The following is a 15,993-nucleotide window of genomic DNA, read 5'->3' on the forward strand; positions in this document are numbered from 1 at the left end:
CTTTCTATGCGATAATGTATTTATTGATAGAGAGCTATGCATGCAACTATATTTTCTCCTAGATTCGCTTTTCCATATAAAGTGCAACTTTGCTTTTTTCTGGAATGACCTATCTATCCGAGAAAGCCTTTTCTCCCCTTTATCCAGGGTACGAACAACAGACCAATAGTCTGTTAAAGTAGTACTATTATATTTATTTTGCACTTCATTATTCCATCGCCTTCTTCACTAACCGTAGTAAGGGAATGTTACGTCACCAAAGTTGAAATGAAAAAATAACCAAATCGCCAATCATCTCTCGAGCAGAAGTAAAAGAACCTATGGCATTTCTAGAGAAATGATCTGGGAAATTCTGCTGATCAACATTTAAACCTCAATCTTAAGACAAAGTCCGTTTTTTTTTCCCCGTCGTGGCTCGTGAGGCACTCTGGTTTGACAATAGGCAGACCATTTCCTTGTTCACACGTGGACTACCCATCATCAATAAATAATTTGGACGGAAACACTGTTGAACAATTGGAATACGTGATTAATATAATAATTGAGATTTGTGTCAATCATTATTTGGTAGTCATTTATCAAATAGTATAGTATGTCAAATAAAATTCAAATTCTCTCTGTACATTAATTTGCATGCATATTGATTACTAAAATCGGCCATATCCCAGGAAACTGAGTCATTTGCTTAAAAGGAAATTGTTTTGTCTGTTGATTCTTAATCAACTTCTATTCTTGTAGCCCCTTTAAACAACTAATCAGGATACACACAGTGGCCCCTCTATTATGTACCTCCTGTAGCCTTCTGCTGCTGTAGCCCATCCATTCCAAGGTTTGACTTGGAACATAGAAATCTGCAGCTCGTTACAGGCCCTTTGGCCCATGTAGTTGTGCTGAACATGTAACTTATTCTAGAAATTGCAAAGAATTCCATACCACATAATCCTCTACTTTTCTATGTACCTATCTAAGATTCCCCTAAAAGACCCTATCATACCCGCCCCTACCACCTTTGTTGGCAGTACATTCCACACACCTACCACTCTCTGTCGAGCATTTAGATTTGCTCTTCTCCACATCACTGTTATAATGCATGGTTATTTGAGTTACTGTTGCCTTCCTGTCTGCTTGAACCAGTCTGGCCATTCTCCTCTGACATCTCTCATTAACAAGGCAATTTTGTCCATAGAATTGCTGCTCACTGGATGTTTTCTGCTTTTTGCATCATTCTCTGTAAAAACTCTAGAGCCTATTGTGCTTGAAAATCCCAGGAGATCAGCAGTTTCTAAGATACTCAAACCACCCTGTCTGGCACCAACAATCATTCCTAAGTCACTTAGATCACATTTCTTCCCCATTCTGATGTTCAATCTGAACATCAACTGATTCTGCTTTTTTGTATTGATTTGCTACCGCATGATCGGCTGATATTTGCATTAACAAGCAGGTACACAGGTGTACCTAATAAATTGACCACTGAGTGTATGTAACCAATGCTTGATGGGAACGAATATTCTGTTTGGTATGTTGATGCAGTATAGGGGTGGACCTGCTCTCACTTTGGAAAGTTAAACTGCCTATTATATACTTTGTAATGCAGTCTCTTCCTATACCTAGATCAGAGAAGCTAATCACCTTAACAAGAGCCCTGTCACCTGGATATCTGAGGTTTGGCGGAACTGGAGCTGATTTTGTTCTGTTTGAACCTAATGACCCTCGACTTTCACCATATGAACATAGCTGGAAGTCACCAAAATCACAAGGTAAACTCCAGCTTGATCTATGAACCAAGTCAATGTTATTTTAGATTGTAGCATTATTAAGATGGGTAATGCTATTACTAGAAGATCCAGCTTTGAAATTGTCATTTGGCTTTGAAATTAAGATTGTCATTGTAAAATAAGTGTAATAAAAACAGAAATTGCTGAAAGCACCCAGAAGGTCAGGCAACATTTGTGGAAAGAACAAAAAAGAATTATCATCTAGGTCAAAGACAGGTTCTGAAGAAAGGTCATCGTTCTGAAAAATTAACTCTTTTTTTCTTTCTTTAGTTTTTGCCTGGCCTGCTGAGTATTTCCAGTATTTTCTGTTTTTATTTCAGGTTTCCAGCTTCCACTGTTTTTAAAATTCAATTTATTTGGAAGAACTATATTGTAGTTCGATCAGTCAGTCAACCGGCCTGATTATAATTGGGGCAAAATGTCATAAAGACCCTTAGTAGGAACACAAATATCAGAGGGTATTATCAAACCAACCTTCAGCATTGCAGCAACTCAGCGAGTCGTGTTTGATGGCACCTCTCAAATTTTCATCTTTAACCTTAAAGGAAGTGCTTACAATGTGAATGAGAACATCTCCAAATCACATAATGCAGATCTGGAAAAATATTACAATTCCTTCAACTTGGATCATCATCACTCCCTACCAAACAGTACTATTAGATTTAATTTTTATTCTTTTGCAAGCTTTAAATGTCACTGAATAGTTTCTCCATCTATGATTGGTCCAAAAATTGGTTAGGTTTCCACTGCATTTAGAAGAAAGAACATAAAAGAGCTAAGCACAGGAACATGCCCTTCATCCCACAATATAGTACTAAACCAATTAAATTAGTAATTAGATGCCCTACTAAACTATTTCTTTATTCCTGCAAATTGTCCATACCCTTCTGTTTCCCATACATTCACAGGGACTTCTAAGATCCTCTTGAGTATCCTTATTTTGTTTCCTTCCACCACCACCCCAGGCAGCACATAGGCAAGCACTACTCGCTGTATCAAAAAAAACTTTACCCACACATCTCCTTTGCCTTGCCAACCACAACGTCAACCAGAAATCCATAGAGATACAAATTCACAAATGGAAATGGAGGTGGATTGGCCACAGCTTGAGGAAGCCAGCCAACAACATCACTAGGCAGGCATTAAAATGGAATCTCCAAGCAATGAGGAAAAAGGGATATCCACTGAACACATGGAGGAGAGACATCAAGGCCAAAATTAGACGATGGGGACACTCCCAGTCCACCCTTGAGAAACTGGCTCAGAACGGAGGACGGTGGAGATGGGAGGTCATCAATGATCTATGCTCCACCGGAAGCTAAGGGCCCAAGAAGAAGAAGAAGAAAAATACCTTAAATGCATTCTCTCTGTTATTAGACATTTCAACCCTGGGGTAAAAAGTATGGGCTTTCTACTCTATCTGTGCCTCTCATAATCTTGTAAACTTCTATTGGATCTCCCCTCAATCTCCACCCTCCAAATTTGTCCAACCTCTCCTTAAAGCACATGCCCACTAATCCAGGTGGCATCCTAGTAAACTGCTACTACACTGTTTCAAAAGCCTTAATGTACTTTGAACTAATAGGGTGACCAGAAATGAATGCAGTACTCCAGGTGTGGCCTAACTAGAGCTTTATAAAGCTACAACATAAATTTCTGACTCTTGAACTCAGTTCCTTGACAAATAAAGGTAAGCTTGACATCTCAAAGTTCAAAGTAAATTTAGTATCAAAGTACATATATATCGCCATATACAACCCTGAGATTCATTTTCTTGCGGCATTCACAGTAAAAACAAGAAACACAATAAAATCAATGGAAGACCATCCAACAGAGCAAACAACCAATGTGAAAATACAAAAAGAAAAAAAATAAATAATTAAGCATTAAATATTGAGAACATGAGATAAAGAGACCTTGAAAGTGAGTCCATAGGTTCTGGGAATAGTTTAGTGATGGAAAAGTGAAGTTGAGTGAGGTTATCCCCTCTAATTCAAGAGTCTGATGGTTGAGGGGTAATAACTGTTCCTGAACCTGGTGGTGTGTGTCCTCCTAAGGCTCCTGTACCACCTTCCTAATGGCAGCAGCGAGAAGAGAGCAGTTTTGACTGGTGGGGGTCCTTCACAATGGATACCATACACAAAAGTCATGCTGACTATCCCTAATTGGGTCATGGATTTCCTGTCGCTTCTAGATCTTATCTCTAGGAATTTACTCCAGTAATTTCCCTACCACTGACGTGAGACCTACTGGTCTATAGTTTCCAGGATTATCCCTATTTCCCTTCTTGAACAATGGAACTACATTAGCTATTCCCCAGTCCTCCAGGACCTCACCTGTGACTGAATAAGTCATGAAGCTATTTGTCTAGGCCCCAGTAATTTTACCTCTGACCTTTCAATATCCTGGATATGTCCCATCAGGTTGTGAGGACTTGTACATCTTCATATTCTTAAAGCTAATGCCTAATTTATCTTGAAATGCCTTAGCAAGTTAGCATGCTCTATACTGATCTCCCTATCCTCCATATCATTCTCCTTGGTAAACTCTGATGTAAAGTACTCACTTATGATCTCATCCACATCCTCTGCCTCCAAGCACATGTCCCCTCCCCTTTGTCCCTGAGTGGTCCTTCTCGCTTCTAGTTCCTAGCTCTTGACATGTATATAGAATGCATAGGGATTGTTTTTAATTCTCCTTGCCAAGAAATTTTCATGGCTCCTCTAATTCAGATAGAAATCTGAAAACTGTGTTTACTGAAAATTTTAATTGCTTTCAGCTTGTTCATTCCACATTAACTTCATTGGTTCAGAACTCCAGATGCCAGTCCAGCTGGCTTGCCACTATCTTCTCTAGGGTATTTAGTGGTGAATGCTAAATACTGGGCATTGCCAGTAATGCCAGCAGCCAAGGACAATGTAGAATAAGAGAAAGTTTCAAGTCAAGGGGAGAATCAAAATGACATACCTTAGCAGAAAGGTAGGAGGCCAATCTTTCTGTATTTCATGGTTATCAGAGTTGTACTGTACATGCATACTTTGACAATAAGTTGAACCTCTGAACCTTTTTGTAGACAGATACTTCATGGCAGCCAACGGTGTAGTGCAATTGCTCTTAGATTCTGCCAGTTTACTCTGAGGCATGAATATTGACAATTATTTGTAAAACATGAGTAATGCCTAATTTGATATTACTGCATTGTCCCCAAAGTTTCATTACCTGCAAGTCACGATTTAAATAAGTCGCATACACTATTTAAAATTACATGACATTCAGCCACTAAGATCTGCTTGCCATTGTTGGCTGAACAGTTATAGTTGAGAAGTCAAAATCATTAGTTGCTGTAATATCCATGCTCATAAAGACTTCTGTGTAATTTGTATGGCGTGTCTATGCTCTACATACTTGAAATAATTGCTTTTATGTATGAATAGTGGTTGTCTGAAAATAGTTCCTGTCATTTAAGTTTTAAAATAAAATCTGTTTGTTCTGTCCTCACTCCATATTATCCTGTAGGCAAGATGGAAAATGGAGGAATCAAGGACAAAAATAGCACTAAATAGCACTTGGATATACAGTATGTAAATGTACGCAGAACTTGGGGGAAATTGCACAAAAGGTTCAAATGTCAGTTGTGCTCTGTTGGTGACACCCTCACCTTTGGGGTCACTTCTTGACTACTGTAATGAAACATTGAGAGTGTGTGTGTTGTTACCTTTCCAAAAGTTGGTAATTGGCTTGTTATTGTCATACTGTATGTACTGAGGTACAGTGGAAATACTTTGTGCTATACAGTTCATTTTATCGTATCAATGTATTGAGGTAATACAGGGAAGAATAACAACAAAATGCAACATATCATGTTGTAGTTACAAAGAAAGTACAGTGCAGGTAGTCAATAAGGTGCAAGGCCAGAACAAAGTAGATTGTGAGGTCAAGAGTCCATCTTATCATACAAAAGGTCCATTCATCACTCTTATATCAGTGGGATAGAAGCTTTCCTAAAGCCTGGTTGTACGTGCTTTCAAGCTTCATTCTTCTGTCTGATGGGAAGAGGGAGAAGAGAATGTCTGGGGTGAGAGGAGCTATATATATTATGTTTTGCTTTACAGAGGCAGTGAGAAGTGTAGAGAGATTCAGTAGAGGGGAGGCTGCTTTTCATGGTGTGCTGAGCTGTGTCCACAACTTTCTGCATTTCCTTGCAGTCTCAGGCAGAGTAGTTGCCATACCAAGATGAGTCCAGATTGGATGCTTTCTAAGATACATCAATAAAAATCGGTGAGGGTCAATGAGAGTATGCCAAATTTCCTTAGCTTCCTGAAGAAGCAGACACATCAGTGTGCTTTCTTGGCAACGGTTGTCTACAAACGTTGTAGAAGGACAATGTTTGCATCTAGAACTTGATGCTCTCAGCCATCTCTAGCTCACTATCATTGATGTAAACAAAGGTATAGTCCCACTTCCTAAAGTCAATGATTAGCAGTTTTGCTTGGCTGATATTACAGGGAAATTTGCTGCCATGACAACATGTAACCAATCTATTTCCTTCTTGTATTTTGACTCAGTTTTTGAGTTTCATCTCATTGTGGTGGTGTCATCTGAAAACTTGTAAATGGAGTTAAAGCTGACCCTGGCTATGCAATCCCGAGTACTTAAGAAGAAAAGTGGAGTGCCGAGATGCTAAACTCAAGAGTTTTTTGAACTGGTGGAATGAGCCGTGTTCAAGAACTCATCAGAAGATCTGAATGAATAGACCTCAGTTATCACAGACTTACTAAAGTTAGTTGTGGATGACTGCATACTCACAATTTCATTCAGAGTCTTCCCCAATCAAAGGCCTTGGAAGAACCAAGGGATCTAAAACCAGTTGACTCTGGGACTGTAGGACAACTCTGGACTCATTTCTTCTGGATGTGTTGGCATCCCGAACGGTGCACGGCAAGCTGCTCAATCTGCTGAACCATCCCTGGGCACCAGACAAAGCTTTGAGCCAGCACTTTCATTTTGACCATGCCTAGATGACCAGCATGTAGCTCCCCCAACACTTTAGCTCTCAGCTTGGATGGTACAACTCTCAATCCCCACACAAGGCAACCCCCGTCAAGAGCAAAAATGGGAGAACTGGAATTTCTGCTGCACATTTCAGCCATTTTTGTGTGAAAATGATCATTGATCATTTCAGCCAGTTTGGGGTATTTTCTGATTTTCTTTGGGATGTAAAATGAAGGAATTTGATTTACATTAGGGAGAATATGTCAAGATAAGTGACCTCCTTTGTAAATGTTTCGGCTATTTCAATTTTCCGAGGGTAAACAGGACATCCATCAGCATTTCCATGATTGGATGTCCTTTTGAATTTGATCTTGTAATTGTGACCTCCAAGATACAGGGCCCATCTCTGCATTCCTGCTGCTGCAGTTAGTGGATGATGATCAGTCATGAATGTACCGGTAAACTGTCTCCATTACGAGTACTGGTTGAAAAGTTTTACACCCTGTAACAAACTCAAGGACTCTCTATCAAGAGAGAGAGGTCGATTGATTACTGAGTGCAGGGTCCTCCAACAGCCACTCATGCTGTCTTCGATGTTCCGGCTCCTGCTATGCTTCAGTTTGCGACACTGGCGAGAATTCATGTCCACAGGCCTCCCAAGGCACCCAACAACCTGAACATACAGAAATGCAGCTGATTGGCGAGCCCCAGGAACGGGAACACGCCACAGTGCAGAATCGCAGTTTTGAGTGAAAGGACCCCAGCCACCCTGAAAAGGAAAATCGATCCAATATCCCTAGCATGAAGTCCCTAGTTACCTTCATTAAGCATGCATCTCCACATTGACACCACTCCTGAAACAGATACTCTTTGCCTAGCTCTACTATGGGAAGAGATCCCACCTTGAAGAAATGCAACATCTCCATGTCTCATGGAAATTTCAGTCACACTATCACATAGTGGAGGAAGAACATTTGGAATGTTATTACATACCTTGAGGCCATTCCTTGGGAGCAGTTGGGGCTCAACTACCACCTCTCAAATTACCCATCTCCTCACCTCATTGGCTAACTCCTGCCCCATGTGTAGAAAAGTCTCTAATTTCCAGATTGACTTCACTCACCACCACAGAACCCTTCCCTGGAGTTGAAGTAAATCATTTCAAATCTTGGATAACAGTGAAGAAAAGGAAAAAAAAAATTATCTATAATGGTTCATTAATCTGTTTTCACTGTTCTCCAGGCTGGAAGCGATGTGCATAATAGTAGCTCAAGATCTCCCTCTCTCTATTAAAAGGCAACTGTTTTGAGTTTATGTACTCAAAGGGAAAACTATGCAGAAAAGTCTGAGTGGTCTACAGTAAACTGGTGGTAATCTCACTTCTGATTCCAAAATACGTGTCTTCAAGACATGTAATTAAGAGTTGATTACTAGAAGAATGTGTACAGTAATGGTACTACCAGTCAGTTTCTAGGCTAAAGTGTTAGTTAGGTGTGATTCCCACCCACAGACTTAACTCCTGCTAATTCTGCAGAAGATGAATGAACTTCTTGATTGTTTTGGAAATGTAGTGCAGAAAGTTTAAACAGGTGTATATTTTTAGGGTGGAATCTTTATTATGAATCGTTGTGAAATAATGACAGACTATTTTTCCTGGTAGATATCCATCCATATTTGCTTCCTTTGGAACTGGAAGAGTATCTGATACATCTTTGGAGTTTGCAAGCACCTCTCATGGCGAAAAATGAATTCCAAGGGCTCTTTAAGAACATGACAATTTCAGGTAACGGGTGTATTTTCCACTGTATCTAAAAATGATATGGCCACATTGATATCCCTGATTAAGCTCCAGAATGTTAGCTGATGTATCCAGCTAGTGAAATTGTAGCGATACTATACAAAAGCGTCATTATACCAATGTGTGTCGATGCACAAACAAGTGCGATCATGCTGAAGTATCTAATGTGACCCTTACTGGCTTTTTTTGGTCTACTCACAGGAAGAACTTTGGACATCCTGTACAGTTTTGCAAATTGCTCTGGGCTTCATTTAATCTTTGGACTTAATGCCTTGTTAAGGAAAAATCATGTATGGGACAGTTCAAATGCTCAAGAGCTTCTTCAATACTGTGCATTGAAACAATATAACATGTCCTGGGAACTTGGCAATGGTAAGTTAATGTTGACGCATGCTGAGAAGGAGAGAAATGGAATGAAGCAATTAAAACCCAAATAGAATAAGTTGTAAAAGCTTATTATATGATAAAGATCCAAAATCTTATAACTTCTAGGCTATTTTTCTGTTTAGCTGACAGGTGAAAATGTCCTTTTAAATCTAAGTGCTTAGATTCTTGAGCCAAGTAATTTTGAACATTAGTCTACCTTGTGGTCAAAGTAGTCCACAGAGTGTTCATGGTTTGATTCAGTTTAACAATGAAGGGTCAGGTGAGATAACAAGATGCAGAAGGAACATAACACCATTGTTAGTGAGTTGAAGTGGGGTGGATGGTTCCTCCACAAATATGTGCACAACTGATCAATCCTTGGACAAAGTGATTGCAATTTCAGGAGACAACAATGGAACTTCACACCTCTTGGCCTGGGAGTAAGGAAGTGCTAAAGTGCTGTGTCTCAGCTCCAGTGACCTGGGTTCAATCCTGGTGACTGGCACTGTCTGCGCAAAGTTTGCATGTTCTCCTTATGTCCATGTGGTGTTCCTTCAGGTGCTCTGATCTGCTCTCCAATCTCAAAGGTGTGCAGGTTGATAGGTTAATTGGCCTCTGTAGCACAGAAACAGGCCTTTCAGTCCAGGGAATCTGCAATCACTATCACCCATTTGCACTAATCATATTCCCATCAACTACTCCACCCTGCCCCAGGTTCTACCACATGCCTACAATTATGAGCAATCTAGGCCGTCTGATTAACCTACAAATTTGCGCATCTTTGGGATCTGTGAGGAAGCCAGAGCAGCTGTGGGAAGCAGGTGTTCGTAGAAAGAAGGTGCAAACTCAACACGGATGCATCTGAGATCAGGATTGAACCTGGTGAGGCAGTGGTTCTACTTGTCATGCTTTTGTGTTGCCATGAAGATGCCGTGGTAGAATCTGGGGGGAATAAAGGAGTGAGATTAGGGTAGGATTACTGTAAATATGTGATTGACGGTCAATGGAGACTCAATGGGCTTGAAGGGTCTGTTTGTGTGCTGAGTTACATCGTAGTTGCTTACAAAGTCATGTCATAGGGTAATACAGTGATGAAATGGACCCTTCAGCCCAACTCGTCCATGCTAAGGTGCCCATCTAAGCTAGTCTCTTTTGCCCATATCCCTCCAAACATTCTCTATTCATTTATTTGCCTGTCTCAATCACTTTCTCTGGCAGTTCATTCCGTATAAATGCCACCCTCTACTTGAAAAAGTTACCACTCAAGTCCCTTTTAAATCTTTCTCCTCTCTGCCAAAAACTATGCCCTCTGGTTTTTTGGTTTCCTTTTCCTGGGGGTAAAAACTCTGTGCATTCACCCTATTTATGCTTGATTTTAAGTACCTTCAGTTGCCTACATTCCAAGGAATAAAATTGTAACCTGATTAATTCTCCCTATAATTCAAACCCTCTAGTCCAGGCAACATTCTTATAAGACTATTACACCAATCTGTGCCTCCACTTTGATTGAAGCATTAAGAACCAGCTACTTGCTGCTTCTGATCAGCATTGTATTTCTGTACAAAGTAAATCCAGAACTGAACTACACAGAGCAACACACACAAAATTCTGGAGGAACTCAGGAGTTCAGTCAGCATCCATGGAGAGAAATAAAGAGTCAACATTTCACGCCAAAACCCTTCATCACATCTGGAAGGAAAGGTGCAGGAGCCAGAATACAGGTAGGGGGAGGGGGATAAGTACAGGCAGGCAGGTGAAACCAGGTGAGGGGGGAGGTGGTTGGGGGCAGGAGATAAAATAAGGAGCTGGGAGATGATAGGTGAGAGCGGTAAATGTCTGAAGAAGGAGGAATCAAATAGGAGAGGACAGTAGACCATGGAATAATGGGAAGGAGGCAAAAAAAATGCTCCATAGTTCCTTAACTCTAACAAATTGGGTGTTTGGAGATATCCACAGATTGTTACTGTTGGTGAACAGGTAGTTAGCAGGAATAACTCAGACAGGCAATGTGTAAAATTTCCATCCAATATGTTTTTCTCTCTCTCTGTTCACAGAACCCAACAGTTTTAGAAGGAAAGCGGGTATAAAAGTTCGTGGCACTCAGCTTGGAGAGGACTTCCAGCACCTGTATAGTCTGCTGCATATGTTCAGGACATTCAACCACACAGGACTGTATGGTCCTGACATTGGGCAACCTCGGAGACGCCCAATTATAACCATGCTAAAGGGGTGAGATTGCCATCAGCCTTACAAATATCCTTTTGCCTAGCAAGCATGTAGATCAAGAAATCCTGGATGTGTATCAGTTTTGCAGTTACTAACCAGATGTGCATTGCTGGCATATGAGGACTTCAACCTGGGAGCTCTCTGGCTACATCCACACTACACCAGATAAATCCGTAACCAAAGCTTTTTCTCTTCGTTTTTACCCTCCGTCCACACTAAAACAGCATTTTTGTCCCCCGAAACTGGAACTTTTCAGAAACACACTCCAGAGTGTGTAATTTTGAAAACGCTGCTTGGCCGGAGCAGTGTGGACGGGGTAACCAGAGAAATCTAAAAATGCTGTCACGACTTGCTGGAACAAAGGTGACAGCAGCGCACCATTTCATTGTTTTGCTGAACGCAACCTAACAATTTCAGAACAGACGGCAATGAGACTGAAGCCAGAAGAATTAGAAATGTGCTCACCAAATACTTTGACCCATAACTTACTGAATAAATAAGTATACTCACTTCGCCCTGTTTTCTGTCCTTGCTCTATTTATGCAAGTACTTCTCTCACAATAGATGTGTAACAGCCTAATGTAACATTGTATGGAAATACAAGATAATACTGATGCAGACATGTTTTTATACATTTAACAAGGAGCTTTATTAATGCAGCAGAGTTCGTCAGTTTTTCAATGTTCATCGTCAGCTGGGTCAATCTGTCTGTGAGCTCCCTGTCGGTTGCCTCCATACGATCCAGTATTTGTTTTTTTTTACTTTTAAGTCCTCCTGCGCGAGAGCCAACAGCTGTCTGTCATTTTAGTTTTTCTAGTCTGTAACTACACAAACGCACAGCAAGTCTTTCACATCGAGATTCAACACCAAACGTGTCGCTTGTTTTCGGTAATGTGTCCTGTGCATGCGCAGTAGGAGCAGATTCACCAAAATATCCATTTTAATGTGGACAGAGATATTTTTAAAAACGTGTACTGTGGATGCCTATCGTTTTTACGCAAAACCGGCGTTTTCAAAATTATCCGGTCTAGTGTGGACATACCCTCAATCAAGAAGACTGACCTGTGTAACTGTTAGTAATTTTTATGTCTAGCACAGGTAGCAATTAACTGACTTTGGCCACTAGCTGTCAGATTCAAATATGCATTGAAGACTAAATTTAAAATGCAGACCAGACAGTCCAGGAAACTTAACTGAATGGCTACATTGGCATGAATCCAATCAACATCTCATTGCATGGATAAGATAGTAATTAACAGTTATTTTGGGTATAATGGTAGGAAGATCCGGGCACTTCAAACTATTACTTGTGTAGTTCAAGAGGGCATTGTTTGAAGGAATTTGTTTGAATTGTCCTAAATTTTCTCACAATGAATTACTTCTCGAAGTGTTTTGCTGCCTCTCCATGTGAGTTAGCAACAGCTGCTGTGACATGTTGCTTTTTCGGCGCACAACAAATTTTCATCATTTTTATGTCCTCACTGAGCCTTCTTCAATGAAGTTCTAAACCCTAAATGACATCACTTCAGATATGGGAAACCAAAGAGATTTTGATAGTTGGTTCCAAAAGTATTATCAAATTCAACTGGCTGCATTCCAGAGTGAAGAAAAGGATTTTATAAAGTTGTCTAAGTTGCAACAGTATGGACATTGCTGACTATTAGTGACGCACTTCGCACAAGGCTTGTAGTTCAGTATGTGCGAAAGCATGTGAACCATCAATATAAATGCAGTAGAACAGCGAGGCCCTGTAAGCAACAGTGAATTAAGTGATCAGGTAATCTGTGCTGGTGCTTGAAGGTAAAGGATTTGAGGAGTTTAACAGGTTGCAGTGAAATTTGTCCTGGGATTGCTTGTGCCCATCTGTACCCCTCTATTCTGAGGCTGTGTCTTCTAGTCTTAGACTCTCTCACCATAGGAAACATTCTCTCCATCTATGGCATCTGGAGCTTACCTGAAATGTTAATTTGTCCTTACATTGCAAGCAGATGACTAGTGTTCATTTTCCTGTATGTAATATCCATTTAATACAGAAAGGATTATTACACATCCTAGATATACCTGCGCATGTAGTGATAAAGTAGCTTCTACATCCAATGTGATAGAACTTCCAGGCAGCAGATGAAACATTGCCAAAGCCCTCTTAGATTTAAGGATGGTTGGGTAGGATCAGGAGTTGTTCTGACTATTTTAGATTGAATTGGGGAGAGTTGAGTCAGGTTCAGGTGCATGTCCAAATTTCTGTGAGGCAGGATATTTGAAATAATCTCCAAGTCTCTGCAAAATTGACACTAGCTAAGATCCAGAAAGCACTCAACACCAGGATTGCTGTAGACATTCTCTTTCCTTGTTCTTTTCCATTTCCTTGCTATTTTTGATTCATTTGTTGTGACTGTGTCTCTTTCTCTTGATGCCAGTGTTCCTTAGGTGACACACTTCTGATCTTTTGTTCTTTGTCTGTTGTGTTTTGTGTCTTGGGGATATCGCTAACAAGGCCTACGTTTATTGTCTTTTCCCATTCTCCCAGAGAAGATGGTGATGGGTCGCTGTCTTCCTGAACCTCTGCAATCCATATGAGTGTGCCATTAGGTAAGGAGTGAAGGTGTTTCAACCCAATGGCAGTATGTGCCAAAGCCAGAACTATGAGTAAAATTGAGGGAATTGCTTTCACAGTGAATGGTAGGAACATGGAACCTACTACTGCAAGAAGCCTCTGAAATTAATATCAGATACATTTCATCAGAGAACGGGACAGGAGATACCACTAGAGTTGAATACTGAGGGGAGGGGTTATGTAGTCTTGTTCATGCCAACACTTGTACACCATATGTTTGTATTGAATAGTCCATTTTTGTGCTGCACATCCAATGAATTTTTAAATGCAACTGCTGCCTGTGTCTTCCAAGGTGAAGGAAGACATAGATTCTTCATTGTTCCTTTTTTTCCATTGCTAGATGTGTTGAGAAAGTCACTCCACTGTATTAAAGCTGCATTCTTGAAAGTCTACCCAAGCCCCAACAGGTGATTATTAAAGATAGATTTTTATTTATCAATCTAATCAATAGTTGTCTGAACACTGGGCAGTCTAATCACCCCATCAGTCTACATCTGCTGTAATATCCACTATAATCTGTGCATTTATTTTTACTCACAGCAATCGTTCTTTTGTCTCCCCTCATGCTAGGTTTCTTGAGACTGGAGGGGAAATCCTTAATGCAGTCACCTGGCACCAGTAAGTATTCATTTATTGGCAATGCTATTTCTTGGGTATTGCAACATGAAGGAAGATTGAGAAAAGCAGAAGGGATGAATGGGCCTGCAACTCACTGAGCAGGTAGTGAGTGCCTTTCATAGGTCCTCATATATAGAGTCCCAACAAGCTTTTGTACAGATAGCCAGTTATACCAAATGTGCACAGAATACTACAATTGCATGATCTTGACATTCCCCCTGAATGTCGAGAGTGCAGAGAGATCGATGAGTTGTGAAGATACAAGCACTATCATCTACTCCCTTTGTCCGTACATGGCTTATGGTGCTGTTCTGTTTGGGGTACAATATAGCTTTGGACTGGTTATAAAGAAAACTAACTAAAGTTAAATATTGTTATTGGTCATTAATGATTAAGAGAAGCATAGTGGTATTGAGGAGATTCTGAGATTGGTATTGAATATTCTACAGCATTCCACCTAGTTGACTCACTTTTTCTTGGGTTTCAAGACAAGGGTACAAGAACTTGAACACTAAGAAGTGAAAAGCAGAGTTACAACACAGAGTCTTTGTGTGCATTTGAATTTGCTGCTCCCAGGAGTTGGGTGAAGCAATATTAAACCTCGTGAACAGTGATTACATTATTGATTGATAGGAGTATACCGATGACTGTGTTAGCCTTGCTAACAACTGGAAATGAATTGGTTTAATCCTGCACCTGAGGGCTTTCGCGTACTTAAAGGAGCTGTGTCATAGAAGTAGAGAAGAGATTGCTAAATTATTTCTTGCATTGTGTCATGGGTTTCCTGAAATTTGGCTGGTTACCAGAAACCAAGCAGAACTTGGGAAACATTAAGTCCCCACCCTCTCCATTTTTATTCATAATTTGCCAAAGAAGAATAATTAAGGCTATTCTTGAAACAAGATCCAAAATCAACCCCTTTTTGTATTTGGATTAACTTGCATGCTTTGTACTCTCAGTTTCAATAAAGTAACTGCTTTTTCCCAGTTATTATGTGAATGGGAGGAACACATCACTGAAGGACTTCCTGAGCCCCCAGGTGTTAGACAGCCTTGTGTGGAGAATTAATGAAATTCTTCAGGTAAGTTAAACTTTAATGTTCAACATCTAAGCTAGTCAGACACAGAAATCAGTTTGCCTACAGTTGGACAGAAGTTGATAATAGAAACTGCTCCAAGATAATGAGTGAATGGTGTAAAATACTTTAAGTAATTAGGTTTTATTTTTACTAATTGTCCCCACAATTAAGCAGGGGAAACCTCAAATATGTAGAGGAAAAATCCAAAGAAATCTGTAGATGCTGAAATCTGAAGCAATTAAAAATATGTTGGAAACACATTATGGTCAGACAGCAGCTGTGGAAAAAGGAAAGGTTTAACTTTTTACATCAATTCATTAGGATCATGCTAAAACCATGTATGTAACTAAATACAGGAGCTGGAGAAAAGGGCTCTCATCTCTGGTATCACTGACTGCTAGATTGTGTTAAACTTGATAAGAATTGTAATTACTTCCTGGTGTTTAATTGTTCCTATGGATTGCTTATAAATTCCAGGTCTAAATAATTAAATGTGGCCTTGGAATGCTGTCACATGCTGTGT

At 40.1% G+C, this 15,993-nt stretch overlaps 2 protein-coding genes across 3 annotated transcripts in view; one reads left to right on the plus strand and one right to left on the minus strand.

The window, feature by feature from the left end:
• The window catches only part of LOC132391751 (SCAN domain-containing protein 3-like), a 43,963-nt gene extending 43,614 nt beyond the window's left edge, over positions 1-349 (minus strand). The window contains exon 1 of one of the 2 annotated variants that reach the window (XR_009511340.1): positions 234-341. The gene's annotated coding sequence lies outside the window, so the exon portion shown is untranslated. Of the gene's footprint in view, positions 1-233 lie in introns of both variants that reach the window. The other variant, XR_009511339.1, reaches the window with a different exon arrangement.
• hpse (heparanase) overlaps positions 1-15,993 on the plus strand; it is a 30,893-nt gene that overhangs the window by 1,113 nt on the left and 13,787 nt on the right. Inside the window, exons 2-7 of the mRNA XM_059965326.1 lie at positions 1,615-1,760; positions 8,431-8,553; positions 8,770-8,940; positions 10,989-11,163; positions 14,345-14,392; positions 15,380-15,473. Coding sequence (XP_059821309.1) covers positions 1,615-1,760; positions 8,431-8,553; positions 8,770-8,940; positions 10,989-11,163; positions 14,345-14,392; positions 15,380-15,473 — 757 coding nt within the window. The remainder of the gene's footprint in view (positions 1-1,614; positions 1,761-8,430; positions 8,554-8,769; positions 8,941-10,988; positions 11,164-14,344; positions 14,393-15,379; positions 15,474-15,993) is intronic.

The sequence above is a fragment of the Hypanus sabinus genome, chromosome 3 (assembly GCF_030144855.1).
Source record: "Hypanus sabinus isolate sHypSab1 chromosome 3, sHypSab1.hap1, whole genome shotgun sequence".
NCBI lineage: Eukaryota > Metazoa > Chordata > Chondrichthyes > Myliobatiformes > Dasyatidae > Hypanus > Hypanus sabinus.